The 19,906-nt window shown below is 48.7% G+C and overlaps 1 protein-coding gene across 1 annotated transcript in view; it reads right to left on the bottom strand.

Annotated features, from left to right (window-relative positions):
• LOC144168495 (uncharacterized) overlaps nucleotides 1-18,139 on the bottom strand; it is a 142,179-nt gene extending 124,040 nt beyond the window's left edge. The window contains exon 1 of the mRNA XM_077697464.1: nucleotides 18,038-18,139. Coding sequence (XP_077553590.1) covers nucleotides 18,038-18,139 — 102 coding nt within the window. The remainder of the gene's footprint in view (nucleotides 1-18,037) is intronic.
• Between the last annotated feature and the right edge of the window lie 1,767 nt (nucleotides 18,140-19,906).

The following is a 19,906-nucleotide window of genomic DNA, read 5'->3' as shown; positions in this document are numbered from 1 at the left end:
GCTATTAACCAGCGTTCTCCGCGCCCCGGAGCCTTCTCACCCCCGCGGGCGCGTCGGCGGGACCGTTCCGTCGCCTTTTTCGTCTGTTTTAGAGACTTTTGTTTTTGCCTGTTTTGGCGCAGCTTCACGTCCATTGCGCGCTTCCTGAGCACGGCTTGATTAACTCGTTTAACAGCACCTCCTGCGTAAGCCAGACCCGACGGAATTAAGAGCTCGTGCGGCAAAGATAGGTTAAGGATTGGTTTGCAGGGCAGAAAAAAAATGTAGAGACCACATACAGACATCTGGCCGCTAGAGAAACGCTACCTTTCCCGCACTGCTTGCCACGGACGGGACTCCGTTTTCTAAATTGGTGAATACGGATTCGGTTGTGGTTTAATACGAACTGGTTCTGATAAATAGTGATTCTAAAAGTTCCCTCAGCTTTCTCGCAGTTCTCAAACTTACTAAACGAACTAGTCTAAATCTGTTTAAATGGGAATAACTTAGCTCACATGCCGAATTGTTTCGGTGTCTGCGCTTGTGTCGCTCGGTGGTGTAGCCATGAGCTAGCACATCAGGAAGGCTAGGTTCCGCTGTTTCACCTTCAAAAGACACCTCCTCTCCGTTTTCTTTCCGCCGACGCACGGGCGGGATACAGCAACGGCGTTCGCCGCTCTAGCCCGGCCGTGGAGGACGCTGCTGCGTTCGGGGCGGGTCCCCACGAATTCCCGGTAGCGGCTGGCAGAATCTCTGGTTTCACTCTTTGTGGAGCGACGTGTGTGAATTCAAATGACGTCACATGGGCGATTGTTGTGGATGTCGTTTACAGCTTTGTTTTCCAACGACCTTCACAGCGGGGAATTTTTTTTCTTTAAATATCAGTCAAAGCTGGCCTTTCTCTCTCAAGCTCCTCTTGTGGAAAACTGGGCGTGTTGGTACATCAGCGAGGAAAAAACATCGCAAGAGAGAGACAAGGACAGAGAGAGGACAACAAGGTCTGCACTGATACGATGCAGTGGTTGTCATCCTCCCTCTGTCCTTGCCTGCTTTTTGCGCATTTTTTTCTACGTCCCTCTCTCATTCCTTTTCGGGACATAAAAGGGCTCGTATGTCACAGACCGCGCCGCAGAACGCCGATACAGCCGACCAAGGGCGCGCGATGCAGCCGCCTTGGAAGAAGGTTAGAAAATACGCACCTCGCGTCGTGCAGCGGTGGTATCAATAAAGCTGAACAGCAGCTTTGTGTCGTATAGTCAATTGCGCGAATAACCTCTCTCTTTTGCCGCTTGTTTCCTTACGTTCATACGCTGACAGTAGTAGTAGTAGTAGTAGTAGTAGTAGTAGTAGTAGTAGTAGTAGTAGTAGTAGTAGTAGTAGCAGTAATAGTAGTAGTAGCAGTAATAGTAGTAGTAGTAGTAGTAGTGGAAGTAGCAGTAGTAGGTGTAGTAGTTGTAGTAGCAGTAGTAGTTCTTGTTGTAGTTGTAGTAGTAGTAGTAGTTGTAGTAGCAGTAATAGTAGTAGTTGTAGTAGTAGTAGTAGTAGTAGTAGTAGTTGTAGTAGCAGTAATAGTAGTAGTTGTAGTAGTAGTAGTAGTAGTAGTAGTAGTAGTAGTAGTAGTAGTAGGAGGAGGAGGAGGAGGAGGTGGAAGAGTATATAGTACAGTGCTTTACTGAGAAAGGGGAGGACGCTAGGCCCTGTTGCTAGGCCACAAGGGGGAGTGAAAGTAGCAGGCGAGAATAAAGAGGTCGCGAGTAAACGTTTAGCAGATTAAAATCTGGATTTCCTGGCCCATCTCTGGACCACCCTGGGTACGTTTGCGTGAATTTACGTAGGACAAAAATCAATTCGAAACGAAAATGCTGTTTCCCCTTTTCCATCCTCCTTGCCAATTTCCTATGACATTTCCTTTGACGCGCACTTTTTCTGATTGGCTTGACTGGGCGCGCCCACCACAGCAAGCACAGCGTAGGCAAAATCAGTCGGCCAGCCGCCGGCGGGTCGTTGCAGTTCGACTGCGCACCGAAAACTGAACCTTGACAATATTTGTACCCAGAAGAATGTGGCTGGTTTTGTTAGTTAGTATACTTGACTAAGCTCAGTAAAGCAAATGAAGTCAAAATGACTCCACACTAGCGCATATGTGATACTTAAATTGGCTTACGACACTTCACTTGAGGTGTAAGCTGAATATGCCTGTGCGAAGGGTACGTTTGTTGAAAATGTAGGGGCAAAAGAAAAAGACAGCACAAGAGTCAGCGAAGTTACAGTAGGAAATAAGGACTGAATATCAATCGAAGCTTTTATCGTAATGCGTAAAAACAGGTACAAGAAGCACTTTTCCTTTTCCGCAAAGTGAACTGGCGAAGTGGTAAGCAGGGCGACCACCCATTTGCGGTCGCTTAAATTTACTGCTTTAAGGAACGCAGTCGGTGATGATTAGCTATTTTTTGGTGCTAGGGCGACGCGTACTGTGCAAGCGTTATTCGAGGAATGCTCAGGTAAGCTGCTGGAAATGCTGTCATCCAGTAAATAAAGTTTCGAGTACGACATAAGGGGTAGTCTTCAGCTGATCAGATGTTATTTCTACAAATACCGCTCCCCTCACCTGGCCAGTGCACGCACAGCGCTGTAGGAAGGCTACATCGCTCTGTGAAAGTGTTTTTTTTTTTAAGGCGAAGCAGTATACCTCTAGCAGCCTATGGAATTTTCGTGTCCGTGTCAGCAGAAAACTCCCAGGCTAAATAAAATAAACTTGCTGGTGCCGCCAGGAATGGAACCTGGACCCGAATACAGTCGCGGAGTGACATCCCCTCGTCTTAACGACTAAGCAACGCCCACACGAGCGTACAGGGAGACATACGGTGTACTCAGCGAGCAATGCCGCGGGTCTGCCAACTGCGCTCATTCAAAGCACACGTGTGAAGGGTAAACCGCACAATGTGTGATAACGGTGTTCACATGATTTGTATTAACAACGACGCATGAAACAAGAGTGAGGGGGAGGCAGTGAGAGAGATCAAACCATAGCCGCGCGTGCCGCCCTCCTGCTCACCCTTCCTTCGCCAGACGCCCCTCTGTTTTCTTTCGTCGCCAGTGCGAAAACCAATTAATGGCTGCCAGAGTCCGGTTTCACTCTTTGCAGGGCGACGAGTGTGAATTCAGGGGGCGTAGCATGGTTAATCGTTGTGGGTGTCATTTACAGCTCCGCAGTCCAACCACCTTCATAGCGTGGTTGGACCTTCATAGCCGATTTTTTTACAGCGAAGCTGTTTATCAAATGGTAATTTTTCGTATCCGCAGTTAAAAATACCAAGAAATTGCCGAGCGCGCGCACATGAGCACGGGCCTCGTGGCGACCGCCCGGCAAATAACAAAACCAAGGAAATGCCTAGCGCTCGTGCGTGCGTGCCTCGTGACGAAAGCCCAGCGTCCCCTGCGCACGTTTGTCCAGCCAAGCATAGCCACTTAGGGAATTGGCCAAGGTTGCGGCGACCGCCCGGAAGTTGAAAAAAACCAAGCAAATGCCTAGCGCTTGTGCATGCGTGCCTCGCGACGACAGCCCAGCGTCCCCGGAACATGTTTGTCAAGCAAAGCATACCCCCTTAGGGATCTTGGTCAACATTAGCCCCCCAAGAAAACTCCAGCGTTCACCGTAATCGTGGCAACACTTGCTCGGAACGAGAAAGACACGTCAAAGCGTACGCCCCTCCAAGGTAATGTCCAATGGTTATCACTTCCAAAAAAATGAGGTAAGTTCACACTTATAGCAACAGTGATGGAGTAAAGGTCGTTGCGGCAGCGAAGAAGAAGCAAATTGGCTGCAGTAGTGGACTTAAGCCGTTGTGATGGTCGTGAAGGCTGCGTACAGCTTGACCACCTTCGAGTCTTACGCGTTAGTGTGGGCTTCCTTTTTAGGGGCGAAGCTCCTCTTGCTCGAGCCCTGTCCCGTCCCTCGTTGCTGCTGTACACGGCACCACGATGATGATTGCGGCAGGATCCCTCTAGAGGTTGGCCAACCAAAGATTGGCAGAAGAGGTCAAAACATTCAACGCGTTCGTTGCTACCCAACAAGAAGGAGAAGAAGAAGAAAAGGTTGTCGTTCGTCACCTGCGAGCTCAAGACATGTACTGGGGGTACGCGACACAAGACAATCTGCAGTAGGCGACGGCCAAGGTAGCTAAAATGTCACACGCCGAATTCGCCAACTTACTCATGGAGATTCTCATCGTCCCAAACAAGCCCTACATGATCACCACAAACATCGACGTCGTCGACGGGCTTGTCAACGGAGCGGTGGAAAGTCTCAAGCTATGCGAGCGAGGAGTGGTGGTCTTGACGCGGCGGCGCCCGGTTTCGATCCCACGACTCTCTGGCCGCGACGGGAGGTACGTTCAGCTCTTCCCACTGCGCTACAAACCGAGACACGAGCATGGCGACGAACGCGCCTAATGTCCTTCATTCATTCAGATGGTGTGCGCCTTCAAGAAGACTTATAACAACGTGTGGAGTCTTTATTTGATGTGTGGGCGAATGTTTCACGGTTTTATTGATAAGCATTTTAGCTTCTCCCCTCTTATCATCATTCACTTCGTGGAGATGGGGGGATTTTTTTTCTTTTCTTTTTTTTTTTGGGGGGGGGGGGGTGAAGGGCGCGGGTAGGTTGATTTTTTTTTATTTAGGCAATGCTCAGTATACCGCCATTACGACTTGGCGACGTCAACCTTCATTGCTCTACGAGCGGGTCGGCGGGCTGCGTACAGACACTTACGCGCTGGTGAGATGTCAGCGCGCTTTGATACGAGCAGAAACAGCTCGCAGGCACACTGCCGAATCAGCCGACGGTCTTACTGGTGTGAGCACGCCCCTTACGACAAAGAAACAAGTAAGGGGAGCTACGAAGGACCGGGCAAAACGCCTCGTAGTCAACCACTACGTATCCCTCGGCTCGTGGTCTGGCAGGGAACGGCACGATCCTTGTTCTGTCCTGGCGGGCAGTGCTGGTAAATCCGACTCATTCTGCCGCCGACATCACCTACGCGGTATGCAGACTCCTGAGGTATTGAGAATGCGGGGACAAGGATAAAGTCGGACGGCAAGCATCTCGTTGCAGGGAACCGAAACCGAAATGATGTGGGCAACTCTTACAATAAAAAACCACGCAAGAACCGCCATCCGGTACATATGTTTCTTGAAAATACAACAAAGTGCCGCCTTCCAGAAGAGAGGAATTGACACAACCGCAGTTGCGTATGTATGGACGTTTGAAACTTGGACATCGGCCAATCACACTGCATGAAGAGTTCGCGTATTTTGCGTCACTACTGTAGCTGTTGAGGCCGCCACGGGCAAGGAAATGTATTTTTTCGTCTTTCCGGCTATATGAGTTAAATACTGCTTTACCGAGCAGATTCAAACAGCGACGATGGGCAAAAACGAAAATATGAGCCTGGCCTCACTGCCTTAGCGTCGCAAACGCAGATGTTAACACTGAAGACGCATGGCGTTCCCTAATCGCGAGGCCAATGTTCATAGAACTTCTCAAAAGTAGCAGATCGATTCCCGTTTGCACCAGTCCAATTTTGCCATGTTCCACTGCTCCCGGCATCTACTGGAGCCTTTTGCTACGTTTAACTTGGAACATTGCCACGAGGGGCCGCTGCGAGCGCGTTTTGCATTTTGAGGCCAAAAGCCTTTTCCAAGGAGCATTTTTTTTATTCGCATAAAAAACTAAAGCTGCTATGTGTTTTTAATTAAAAATATTGCAAATATCACTTATGTGTTGATGTCTTGCATCAAATAACACTAATGTTATCTTTTGGCCCAACAATATTTACAAGTATAAACACTGCCACCAGGTTTGGTAGTTTAGAAATGCTTTTCCTGTATGAACGTTTTGTTGAAGAATTACTTAAACTTCATGCACGTGTGCCAGGCGCTTGCTCTCCCCCTCCCTAGGCTATGCCCTCTCCGCATCGCTGCCCCCGCGTTACCACGCCTCGTACCATTGAAGCGTCGTCAAAGAACAACTTCGCTGTTAAAAATTGTGCGGGTGTTGAATGAGGTTAAACAAATTTTGTCGAGCGATAGATCTTTATGCATGCCAAGAGTGAACGCGCACACAATTACACCGCAAGTTAAGACAGACGCTGGTAGGCACAGTCGGCGCTGTATATAGCTGCGAACGCGAACTAAACTTCAACGCAGCCAGCGCCTCCTTGTATCTTTAGCTGATGTCACGCACCCCTACTTTGTTCCTCTGTTCTCCTCTTCGCTACCCTCCCCTTGGAACGAAGGAACAATTATACCCTTTCACTCCGTAACTTCGCGAGGCTCCATGGCTTAACCTTGGCTGAGTTAAAAGATGATATTGTTGGAACAAGGCGTTTGCTGGGTCTGTTCCTTGAGTAATAGAGCATTCGCTCTAAAAAGCGAGCAATGTGTTGCTCCTCCAGATAGGCAATTAATGTAGTTCGAGAGGCCAGCGCCGACACCAATTTGAATAGGATAGAATTTTTATGAGAAACATGAATAAACACGCAAAACTTGCTTCATAAAAGACAGTTGATCGAACGTCACAACCATTGAGAGAACGAACTGCCACCAACATAATTTGGCCATAAGTCACCCCCCCTCCCCCCCTTTTGCTTCGGATGGGAGAGGAACGTCAGTTTTTAACTTTGACCGTTTCTTTTTTTCAAAGGCTTGATACTGCTACGCTGTTTCTCTCAACAGCTTAACGAGAAATGCTGCATCGCAGGAAGGCTATGCTATGCATTCCACATAAAGCCGGGCCAAAAGGTATGTATTTCGCGAAAAGCTCCTGCAGAAACGATATCACCGTATCCCGCGCACTAGGCGACTTTAACGAGCATGCACACACCTAAACACGAGAAAGAGTATAGCTTCCGTGAGCAGCTGGGCACTCTGCCGCGCGTCATCGGAGAATTCTATTTCACCGAGACTAACCCTCCACCCCATCCTGCACCCCTCCACCACCCTTCCCACACCCCTTAAAGGACCATGCAGACAAAATCCAAGTTTTGATTTATTTGAAAGATTTGTGGTTTTTTAGGGCCCTAAGCGCTTGTTCGGCGGCAAACGATACTTTATCCACTGATAAATTAAATATTTTAAGTGAAAATTTCAATTCTCCCGCTAAATCGTGTTTTCGAGACGTCGCCAATGGCATATTAAGAGCAGCGCCTTAACACTAAATATAGCCGCGGAATAGGGTTGCCCCCAGCTCACAGACAGCCGTTTCATTATCTTTTTAATCGCCCGCTTTCACTGATGGCGCAGAAATACGGCTGTAATGTTGGTTATCTTGTTTATCACCCACTTTCAGAGATGGCGCTGCAATACTGCACAAGTTACAGTGTTCGCCCTTTGCTTCTGGCCGGACTTCTACACATGCCATATTTTTATTACGATTCATGCTAATCGTTTCTTCCAAATTAAGCGATCACTCGACAAACATGGGGGCGTAAGCGACTGCGCCGCTTGTATCAGTTGGTCAGTGTTGTTTCAGACAAGTCCGACGGCTGTGTTAGCGGTCAGCCGACAAAGTGCCGCTCTAACTGCTTCGGTATTTACGGGTTCGTTCGTAACTTGAATTGTTCACCCCAAAATTCTTACTGCTATAAAAAGAATGTGCCCTAAATTTAAACGCAAATAGCTCGTTCGGCAAGCTTATTAGCCCTGCCTAATTTGCGTTTGCTTTTGGCGGCCTCAGCCAATCGTACAGCAGGGCTTATGGCATCATAGGTTCTGGGTGCGTTCCAATTTACCGTTTAGACACCTTCATTGCCGTCTTCGCGGACAGTACGCCATGTTAAGCCCCGTTCCAATTCGAACGAAGCAGTCAACGAAGACTGCTTCAAGGAGACAGCATCGAAGTCTGCAACGATGCAGGCAACCTTCCTGTGTAAACTAATAGGTGACGCCAGCGCCACCTTTTTGCGCAATAATGTTAAAACAAAACAATTAAATATTTAGAATAAGTTACTAGTGACGAAGATAACTTTGTTTAGTTTTTTAATTGCGTAACAATTGTAATAACAACGGTAATAATAGTTACGAAACCTGCGTCTTGCGCAACTCAACATGTCTGCTATGACGCTGTCGTCTGCGCTGGTGTTGCGCTTGCGACCGCGGTGCCGTTCCAATTTTATTTCTTTAGACGTCTAGTTAGACTACTTCGTAGGCTGTCTACGAAGCTGTCCGCGAATTGGAACGCAGCTTCTGTTTCGGGAAATAAGCTAGTGGGTCGCTCGAGCCATTCCCTTTTTTCCTAATTTTGTAGCTCATTTGAGGGAAGTTTACGTTAAAAGTGGTGTCAGAATTACTCTAACGAGGCATTTTTTCGGTTGAACCAAAGTTGCGTTTTGTCTGCATGGCCCTTTGAACGAGCGACGGGAGACCTTGCTAACCAGCCTCGCCTTGTTCTGCCAGCCCGGTCTGATCTCCAAGGCCAGGTGGCCGCGGAAGCATATGAGTCCCGTGAAGAGGGAGCCACCCCATACGCCACGTAGTCGCCGCAATTTTGTTTGGCTCAGTAAAGTGGTTCTATCGCTCTCTCATGAGCATACGCGTGCTGTCCACGAGAGCAGGAATTGCATGGGTTTATTTTTTTTGTGCGCGGAACAAGGCGCACATATCTCGATTTGTGCAATTATTGTGCAATTATTTCTGACAAATCTCAGAGCACTCTGCCTTGGCGAATGACCCATACAACTGTACTCATGGGAAAGTTTGTAAAAAAATTAAGAAAACTTTCCATTGGATACCTGCTCGGCAGGTCAGCTTTGAGAGCTGGCGTAAGCGGCCTTCATGCGTGTTCAAGGTTGCTCCTTCTAGAAGAAGATAGATGAAGTGAATTAAAGTTCGGCGACACAAAGATTTCTCAGAACCGAATTTACACTAATCGCATCATACGGCCAGGGATCTGAACGGAGGTCTGTGAATTTTTATTTCCTTCCTAAGTTAACGATATTTTTTGAAGCGTCCCCGTTCTTTCTACCCACAAAAGCCTCAGCGACCGACCTGGTGCCTTCTTTTTTAAGGCGATCATGCCTGCGGCCTCAAGAAGTTGCCCAACTCTGTCGTGGAGTAGCTTAACCATATACTCGGAAATTACTCCACTATTCATACGATTATGTTCAAATTGTAATGTGAAGTGCACTAAGCAAAATACGCAACGGTGACTCACTATTCATCTTTTCAGAACGACGCTGGAGCGCTGCAAGCTCTCAAGAAATGTCTCTTCAATATCTGGAACTTGGTACGATACTCGAGGCCGGTGCGTGCACGCAGTTTAACATCGGAAAGGCGAGAGTTTATTGTAGGCGCTTTTGTCGCGAATACAAGTAAGAAACACGCGTGGGGTGCTGTGGCAACCATTGCAAAATGAATTATACAGCACTGGAAGCAAAAAAAAAATACAGCCGGAGAATCCCTTCTCCAATTGAATTAAGTAGGGTACGTGTGAATGAACTCAAAGGTGAAGCCTCCCCCTGTTTTCCATTGATTCGTCGAGAATTCCGCTTTGTTCTCTTTTTTAACACGAAAGTGTTTTATTCCGGGATTCACCACGATCTCACTTACGTCGCATCCGTCACGGAAGTGGGCCCAGTACAACGAAGCAAGCGGCCTGTAAAGGGTGCACCCCTACACACATAGTCTTCTTGCGGGGAGGCAACCTTTAGTACTAAAGAGTACGTTATACTTCGGGTTGTTCGTTTCAGGGTTTTATTTTTTAGCAGAAAAGTGCTTTATACCGGGATACACCAAGATTTCACTGATGTCATATCCGTCACGAAAATGACGCCAGTGCACCTTTTCCGAAGCGACCCGCCAACAGGACGTCGCTCGCCAAGCACACCCACAAGACAGCCGCCGACCCGTAAATCATGCTCAGCTGCAGTTTTCGCTGCCCAGTTTCACTTTCGTGTTTTACCAATTCATATTACAGAGAAATCAACCAGTTTTTTTTTTCAGAAACATTCGTTTGTGCAAGAAAAGGCTCCCTACTATGTTGTTATACCCTAAGAGTACCTGTCATGCGGAAACGCTGCACCAGAAACACGGTCAGGAGAGGGGTTGGCGGACATACGTCTGATTTGTCTGAACTGTCGGATAGCACTACTCCGAAACAAATCTCAACTTAGCCCCGACCAAAAACGCGAAATTTCGAATTAGGTCATCTCAAACGGAAATTAATGACAACTTTATTTCTAGTACAGTAAGAATTTCAGTCGATGGAGCGTAGAATATAGCCCTTGAAATATATCAGCTTCCGCACCTGCGATGGGAGTGAAACCGTAAGGAAACGAATCAGCTTGCTACCAGAGGACGCTGCGTCCGCAAGATGAGCCCCCCCCCCCCCCCCCCCCCCCCCCGTGGATTTATGATCACCTTAAGTGGTGATGGCATAGGTGGTAATCTTTCCGGCGGGAGTCTCGCGGTTAACTGTTGAGCATGATGCAATGCAAAGAGAGCTATAAGGATACAGCATATATATATACGTAACAATCTCCATCAATACGCTTCAGTGCGTCGTAATTAGGAGGACGCAGGCGAAACAAAGTGACTCGAGCTTAGTTCACCACTCGTTTGATGTTGTCTCATACGTAGTTAATAACGTTCCAATGCAACCGTTCTATGAGCGCATGCGCCGCGCAGGAATTTACTTTACACCTATGGAAGTCGCACCTGCAGCAGTAGCTTTAACAGCCTCAAAACAAACAAAACAAAATGAAAAACAGGGCAGAAAACCTGTCATGCCGGTTACAAAGCTTTGACCCTAAGCACAAAACTGAAAACATTCCCGTGTCTTGTTTTGTACAATATTAAATTCCATATGTCATTGTCTGCGGAAAGCTCGTAGTACATGCCCTATGCTACAGTGTAGTCCGGTATGGGATATCTATATATGGTCATGGCACTCTACATTTGGTAAAACGGGTAAATTTCATCGTTCGTGCTATTCTGAAGAGTTTTTCTTATAATCTCTCCCCCAAATCCGATGTGTTCAAAATCTTGTCATTACCAGATTTCAATTCGCTGCTGTTGGAAACCGTTTTCTTAAAAGGTTTTCGGTTAAGCCACTACAAAATTCCCTATGTGCCTGCTCGTTGCCTGAGACCAAAGAATCCTCAAGTTACACCCCGCTATAACACAAGATACGGTAGAAGACTCCGTAAATACTATATCCCTGCAATGTTTAATTCACTCCGCCCCCCTGCATACAAGAAGTTAAGACGAAACGCAGTATCAGAAAGGCTTTTAAACAGATTAATACGTGATCGGAATTCTGTAATGTTTCCGAACTTTCATTTCACTGCTGTTTTCAAGCTAATTACCTGCTACTGATGGCTCTGTCGCTGTCTGCAAGGCACTGCCATTCAAGCCCACTGCGGCTTTGGCAGGCCGGTCTCTTGTATTAGACTGCACTCATGCCATCAATAAAGTATTATTAAGTATTATTATTCCTACAGCCACTCATCGGCCCTGAAGTACCTCACAACCAAGTTGATCACCTCAGCATGCTGTTTGTGGTCATTGCAGGAGTTATTCCCGATGAGCCAAAATGAAACCGAAGTGCTTCTACAGCGAACTCACGTACGGTTACCTTTTTTTATTATTTAAATGCTGCAAAACTGTTTCACGTTCACAAAGCCCCGCATCTCGAATAAATTAGACTTTATTGGTGTCTCGGCCTTCAATAGATTAGGGGGAACATCGATCCTGCTTCATTTACTGGTTCCTGTTTCCTTTCCTTAAATATATCATCTCCCTTTCTGATGATCTCATTGTTAGCAGACTGACTTATAAGCCTCAAATGCTCCGAATGTCGTTCAGCGTCAACCATTTTTGCGCTTGCGCGAGCATGCCAGTGCATTTTATGCCTAACTGTTAAAGAAACGGGGGTGTAGAGTCTTGGAATCCCAATAAAAGCATTGAGGTTATGATACGGCACTGACGAGGACACGAATACTCCCCATATAACGATGCAGCAAGGAAGGAAGCACAGCTTGTTGGACACTTGTCATATTTGGTGATCTGTGTGCCCTAAAAGCACAGAGCGTGCTTTTCGGCCAAATGTACTACGCCAAATGTACTACGCGCCAAATGTGCTACGTGCTAGGGCAGTCTCATCTTCATTACTGTCTTTTTCTATGGGGAAGCACGATGGCAACTAATTTAAACAGGCTTCTAGTACTACAAAAAAAGAGCTCTTCGCTGCATTGAGAATGTACCTAGTACGCACCACTCTGCCCCGTTATTTTTGCAGCACGGTATTCTTACAATACATCAGTTGTTTGACCTTAAGCTTAGTCTTTATATTCGTAGGGAAATATGAAAGAACTTATTATTTTTAGAACAATATATACCAGTGACTGTGCATTACGATCTTCGGCCGAGTGGTTTTCGGACGCCAATGATCCGAACAAACTATGGTATGCAAAAATTAGACCACCAAATTCCCACCTATCTAAATAAGCACCCAGCTGTTATAGAACTACTGCAACACACCACGTCTTGGCTCGCGCTAAAGAAAAAAATTAAACATCACTTAATATCGGGAATGTTGTAGCGCTACTCCGTGAGGTTTGATAGCGCTACTCTGTGTAGTTTGTTATAATTTTTGTTGTGTGCCTGTTGTGCTTGCTGTTATATTACTTTCGATAAATGTACAATTTTGGCTTTTCCTGTATTTTAATGGAATTAAGTGTGGAATTGTGTAGCGTTACACTGTGTAGTTTGTAATTATTTGTGTTTGCGCCAATTGTTATTTCTACTATATTATTTCAAAAACATGTTTAATCTTGTTTTTTCTACGTCACCTTTGTATAGCTAGTTGTCATGGTTTCTGTCTACCATTGCTGTGCAATGTTGCAATGTTACATGTCCGGGGTAGATGGCAGCCGTCAGGCAGAGTTAATCTGCCCTTTGCCTCTCCTCCCGAGACATGGTTTGCTTAAATAAATGAAATCAAATGAAATGCCCGTCCCAAGCAGGAAAACATGCTGACCCCCCCCCCCCCCCCCCACCTCCGTACCAAACTTATCCATAGTCTTTTGCCAAGATAATTTCGACTGTCTTCCTTATTCCAACAACTCCTTTACTGATTCGGTTTTGCTTCAGCTTGTTCACTTACGCAGGTATCATCGGCATAATGACAAAATTGTGTCGCAGATTGTGCGCTAGTTATCGTCTCAATGACAGATCAACAGACCTTTCCACGCCTTTGCTTAGCTGGCAGTACGCCTGAAAAACGCGTTGTAATGAATTTCTATGCGCTTGCAACGCGCAGAACAGCAGGCACGCACTCGCACACGTCCTCGTACACACGCACATGCTCGCACGCACACACGAATGAACGCATACGCACGAACTCACGCACAAAGGTTCGAAGTCTGCACAATCAGTGCGGATAGCGTTTCAGCAACCTTACGATCCTGGCGCAACGCAAAAGGTATAGTTCACTTCGCGCGCTGCGTGCAGCGCAGCAGACGCTGCATTGTTGTAAACATCCACCCGCTGAGAACGTCTAACAGGTTCTACCTGCCTGGCAGGGTAACGGAGAAGTCCTTCCGAGGCGCCGACACCTACTGTCAGTTTCTCTCCAGTCGGCCACCGTCTACCACGGTGAGCAAGGCGCACTCATGTGGGTGGACTGTTGGGAACAATGCAGCAGCAGCTGCGCTGCGCGAAGCTCGTGAAATGAAATATACAGGCCACTTGACTGGTCTCTCGTAACCAGTGCACGCAAACGTAGGTGAGTTATATTTATGTGTTGCGTGTTTTTTTATAACTTCCGTATAGAAATGCGTGACCCTGGACCTGTTTCCGGAAGACGTGAAGGTGGCCATGGGTGTGCTTCGCTACCTGCGTCAAGGACTTCTCACGATGGGAAAACATTCGTGAAGAAAAACAGATGCTACTGACTTCCAGCCGTGGATGTTGTTTTTCTGGATCATTTGGTGTTCGTAACCTTTCTTGTCTGTCTAGTGCGAGTTCTCACATTCCTCTACTTCGGGACTGTGTTGGGAAAAATTCCTAAACAAGTTTCAGAAGAGCGTTCTTATTTGCGATGGTATATTCTGCCATGAACCACTGCCACGCTTACACTGCTACGCCTCCGTCCTGTAGTAGCCTGTTGGCAGAAGTTACTGCCATTTTGTATGTTCTCCAAGCGCTTGCGCTGACAGTGACAAGTGGGGTAAAGCTTTACATTTTCATTGACTCAACGGTAGCGATTCGTGATTTACGTCGCGTCGCGCCTTGTGCCAGCCTGGCTGCATCTACTCACGCGAATATGATGGCTTACCTATGTCGTGCCTGTATTATGTGGATCCGCCGGGACGTGCTTCCTTCCCACATAGTGGCGGAGCGCGCCTGCCGCGGACTCAACCCACGGCCAGTGAAATTACCCAACATAGAAGAACTGCAGGTGGAAAAGGAGAACCTCCGTCACGCCGCACGTGCTCTGCTTCCTCCACGTGGAACTAACTTTCCCAGCAGGACTCATCAGTGGAAGAAGACAGACAGAAAAAGGTTTTTTAAAAGCTTTATTTTGGAGCCTCTTTTTAAAGGACCGCTCGGCTTTTTGGTGGTGAAAAGGTACGTCCTCACTTGCGGCAGTAATCTCGCGCCACTCGCTCAGGAACGCCGCCGCTTTTTCGAGGCCACTGTTTGAAGGTAGTTAAGATGGCAAGCGTGCTGAGTGGGGTGCAATCGGAGTTGCGCCACCAGAGCGTAGGCATTATGTAGGCAGTATGCCACCGCATCACAGTACGCCGCTTCCGGCCATTTTGCCAGTTCCCGGTCCAAGGCGCATGTACGGGCTTGGCGGCGCGCTGAGTTGTAGACGGGGTGCATGTGTCGGGGGAGGGGCCTTGTTAATATGTTTTCCCGAATTTGAAGTGAAATATGCATGGCACTTTTAGCTTGTTTGGACAGCGGAATGCCTTGAGCGGCGAGAATAGACTTGCCTGTTTCCGTTAGTTCTAGGCGATTTCTCTGGAATGATAAATGGGCTTCAACTGATTCGGTGGCGGTGTTAAAAACTCCGAGCTGGAGCAGACGATCCGTGGATGCGTTAAGGGTATCTGCAGGGCGGCACGGTAGACCTTGCGGATGAGGCCATCGATCTTGTTCAGCTCGACCTTGGACGCTTGTATATATGGCAGAATATAGAGGAGGCGGCTGATAAAAAAGGAGTGCTCTAGGTAAAGGCGGTCCCTTTCATCTAGTCCATGATGTCGGTTGGTTACCCGCCGAAGGAGTGCAATAATTTGGTCGACATGAGATCCGAGGTTTCGTATGAAGAAAGCATTGGATGGATTCTGCTGGATAAGCAGGCTGATTCTGAGGCGGGAGACTTTAGGGACTGTATGGCCTTGTACCGTTATTTCAATTTGGGGATTTGCAGGAGTACGTTTAAGAGGAGGGAGGATTAACAGCTTGGATTTGGAAGGGGATCAGAGGAGTCCGGCCAAGGATGCCTGAGAGCTGACGGCATCTCCGCCTGCTTGGAGAGTGCTTTCAATATGTCTATCATTACCTCCTGGTACCCAGAGTGTAATGCCATCCGCGTATATGCCAAGAAGAAGGTGCGGGATCTCTTTGAGAGATAGGGCGAGATTGAAAAGGAGGGCGAGATTGAAAAGCATAGGGGAGAGGACAGCCCCTTGGGGAGTACCTCGGCTGGCCAGATGGTATGGGCCGCTAGTGTGTGGGCCCAGGTGTATGGTGGCTGAGTGGTCGCTCGGGAAAGCTCTGACATAGTTATACACCCTCAAACCGGAGGAAATGGCTGAGAGGCCGGCCATTATTGCCTCGTGAGTGACCATGTCGAAGGCTTTTTTGAGATCAAGCGCCAGCACGGCTGCATTGTCCACTTTGCTGGGAGGCTGGATAATTTCATTAGACACTTGCAGTAGTAGATTTTGAGCAGAGAGTTTAGGTCTAAATCCAAGCATTTCTTGCGGAAGGGCTTCGGTTTCAATTACGTGGTGGGTAACTCTGGCTAGGATGACGTGTTCCAGCACTTTGCCAACACATGAGGTAAGCGAGATGGGGCGGAGCTGATCGAGGGCTACAGGTTTGCCGCGTTTTGGGATGAAAGAAATTTCTGCTGTGCGCCAGTCTGGGGGGAGAGTGCCACTTCGCCAGTAGTGATTGTAGTATTCGGTTAGTTGTGGGATGGAGGCGTCACCTAGGTTGCGGAGCATCTTGTTGGTGACAGAGTCGGGACCGGGAGCTGAACCAGGTTTGATTGTTTGAAGAGCCGTCCTGAATTCTGCTTCGGTGATGTCAGCGTCCAGTTGCTCGTTACCTTTTCCGCGATAGGCTGGGAGTTATGCTTGTGGTCCTTCCGGTATGTATAGGGAGCGAAGCTGGGCCATGATTTCGGAGAGGAAGTCAGAAGTATTGTGCATGAGTTTCTGTTGTTTGCGAGACTGGGCTGTGCGTGTGTTCTCAGGGTTGAGTAGGTGCCGTAGGAGGGTCCCAGTTTTGCGCATACTGAGCGCTCCCCGCATCTGGTCACAAATTTGATTCCGTTGTTCTTGGGCCAACTGTTTGGTATAATTCTGTATCGTGTTGTATAGTTCAGTAAGTTTACGGCGGAGGGCCCGGTTTGTCTAGTTACGCAGCCAACGCCTCTGTATGTGCGGTAAGCCTGCCACAGGTGCTTAAGGTGGGAGTCGGCTCTTTCAGAGGGGATATCCCGATCAAGTTGGGCGCTGGCTGCTTGGGTGTCTTGTAGGAGTTTCTTGACCCAAGTTGTGTAGTTGTCCGCAGCCGGGGGTGTTGCAAGTTGAGGGTGGGATCTGATCTGGCGGAACTTGTCCCAAGCCGTAATGTGAGTATGCCGGCATGGGGGAGTGTACTGCATGGCGATGGATACATCCGATTGTAGAATGTAGTGGTCACTGCCCAAGGTGTATACGGTGTAGGTCCATTGCAGCTGTTCGACACCGTTGGATAGGGTTAAATCGGGGGCAGTGTTCCTCTGCACACTCGTACCTAGATGGGTGGCCGTGTAAGAATCTGATTCCGAAGTGAAATGACCTTTTTGAATTTGTTCCCACAATAGGCGACCTTTTTTAGTCGTATAAGTATAGCCCCATGACGTGTGAGGGGCGTTGAAATCGCCGACAGCGAGGAGGGGGTGCTTGGCTTCTTTTCAGGAAGCTGCAGTGAGGAGAGAATTGAACCTGTGTTGGTGCTCTCTGGGGCTCCTATAGATGTTTAGAATGAAGATGCCATTGTCACCATTGCGGCGAGGGAGCACTTCAATGAAAATATGTGGGATTGTTCTCTCAGGGAGGGATATCTGATTGACTACTAGGTTGCGTTGGACTAGAATGGCTGTAACATGGTGCCAAGTGTGTTGAAGGCTTTGGTAACCCGGCAGTTTGACTGCTATCCCAGTTTCTTGGAGAGCGATTATATCAGGGGCTTTGTTTTGGGATTGGGTGAGGAGCAATAGGGAGTTTCGCTTTTTCTTGTAGCCCCGGCAATTCCATTGGCAGATACGTAGCATGCTAGGAGTTTTGCGAGGGGGCATTAGGAAGATCAGGGAGAGGTTGCGAGCTTGCAGATGGGACCAAAAGGGCGGCAAAAGTCGTTTTGATTTCATGGAATTGAGTGAGGCAGGTGTATATCTCTGTGTGTAGCTTCCACCATTGCCTGTGTGGTAGTTTGGTTAGTCAGTAGAGTTTGATGAAGATGGATGTACTCAGCTTTTTGTTTGGATAAAGCGTTATGGTAAGTACGTTCAACGGCTGCAATCTGGTTGACGAGGGAGGGTTGGATGTCGTCAATGGGAGCAGTCGATTCTGTTGCCCGTCTCTTGGAGGGAGGCGATGTGTTGGGGTCTCCCGACATTGATGGGGGAGGAGGATGGTTAATTGGCATTGTGGAGGGCTTATTGGCATGTTTGAGGGCAAGGTTTCTTGTCTTAGCATGGCATTTTCCTTGCGAAGTTGGGCCAATTCTTGTCGAATTGTTCGTAGTTAGAGGGAGAGGAATGCTGGGTGCTCACCTTGGTGGCTTCAGCATTCGGGTTGTGGGGTGGCCGGTTGACCTCGTCCTTCGAGTCTTGTTGCTTGATGGGCTTCCCCAATGCAAGCGGTGACTTGAACATATGTGAGGTCTTGTCATCGTGATTGAAAGCGCCTCGGGCATTCAGCAAGAGCCCGTTAGGTGAGCGCCCCCCCCCCCCCCCCCACACACACACAATGCACTTGGGAGTACACTTGTGTGGGTCCGGTGGGTTGACGAGTCCGCATTGTACGCAGCGAGATGGTGGCTGGTGACTGGGTAGTAGAACAGACGTACTTGCGGTGGCCGGTGCGCCCGCCCGTGGTGCAGGCTTCCGTTTTTCGCTTGAAAGGCTTGTAGCATGAGGTAACAGCGCGATATCGCACCCAAAATGGAACGGTCGTGCCTTCGAAGAGGATTTGTACTTGTTTGAAGAGCTCAGTCTCTTCGCCTCCAGACTATCTAGATCGGGATTATAGTGCATGAGCCTGTGCTGGATTTGCTCTGCCGTGTCCGTGCTTGGAATATTGAAGATTATTCCCAGTGCCGTGTTGGACGCTGCAGAAACGTGGGCTTCGACTGGGTATTGTTGCCCTTTGTGGTTGATGGGCGTGATACCGGTGTATCGTGTGGCTCGTTCCTCGTGAGGGGTGCTAATAATTATGTAGTTGGCTCTAGCTTGGATGCGAACTTCGTCCTCGTCATTTTGGGCCTTGCATGATGATATCAGCAAGCGTAGCCGCAGCGATGGAGACGACGGCCAGTCCGCCTCGTGGGCGGAGGATAACTTTGATATTTTCCGGCAAGGGAATACGGGAGGCTTACTGTATTTGGGTTTGCGGCAGCGGTGTTGTTGCCAGGCGTCGCTGGGTGTCGTTGAGGCACGTGAGCCGGCGGCAGGAGTGCGATTGTCTGCAGTCGGGTCCTGCGTTGAAGGCGGCGGCGTAGTCTAAGCCACCCGGGTTGTTGGAGTTCGGTTGGGTCGACATCGATACCTTCGACGGCGTACTCCATTGCGGCGGCGAAGGAAGCGCGAGGAGTTGCTTCAGTCGGAGGGATAGATGTCGGAAGACATAACGTGGTGGGGCGCGTCGAAGCGGCGGGGACCAAGTGAATAAACGGGTCTGCGCGCTCGCAGGCTCTCCTTGCTTGCCGAGCTCCCCGGGGAGAGAACTGACCTCGCAGCTCACGTGGCCCGGGCGCTGATTGACTCATTGAGTATGGCGCAAAGCACCCTGCCGCAAAAATGGGTCCAAGACCCATCGTTGCGCGGCAGAGGAACCTTGCCGCGAAAGGGCGTCTTGCGGCGCGCCTTTTCGAGCGTGGTGCTGCGGGTACGTCCTCACTTGCGGCGCTGCGCCGCAAGTGAGGACGTACCTTTAAGGCGAAACCACATCCAACGTTTTGGTCGCGTCTTGCGGCCGTCTGCGGCGCCTGGCGCCGACGCGGAACGGACGTTGGAGAGGGCGAGCAACCACAAGAGACGCGCGAAGAGCGCTTCTCCGATCCAAGTTGCCAGACTTACTTTGGTAAAGGCAGCATCGTTCTGTTTAAGTCATTCCTAAAAAACTGAAGAATAATCAAAACTTCAACAAACAAAACATGTTAAATTGATGTTTCATTAAATAAAGTGCTAAAGAGCCGCCAAATAAAGAGCCGCCATGTTGCGTGCGCAGCGGGACCGGAAATTGAGGATAGCAACATCCGGCGCAGACGCCGAGAACGGACCGAAAATCTGGGATGCGCAGACACCGGCGCTCCCAGCGCGCTGCTGTGTATTTGGTGGCGCGCGCTGAACGCGCGTCACCGCGGACGGTCTCCAAACGCGACCAAAACGTCGCATGTGGTTGCGCCTTTAGAGGGGATGGCG

This window comes from Haemaphysalis longicornis, unplaced genomic scaffold (assembly GCF_048455015.1).
Source record: "Haemaphysalis longicornis isolate Haplotype H1 unplaced genomic scaffold, Haemaphysalis longicornis Haplotype H1 scaffold_2, whole genome shotgun sequence".
Classification (NCBI taxonomy): Eukaryota; Metazoa; Arthropoda; class Arachnida; order Ixodida; family Ixodidae; genus Haemaphysalis; species Haemaphysalis longicornis.
Note: the sequence above shows the minus strand (reverse complement) of the source record. Positions and strands in the feature narration are given on the sequence as shown.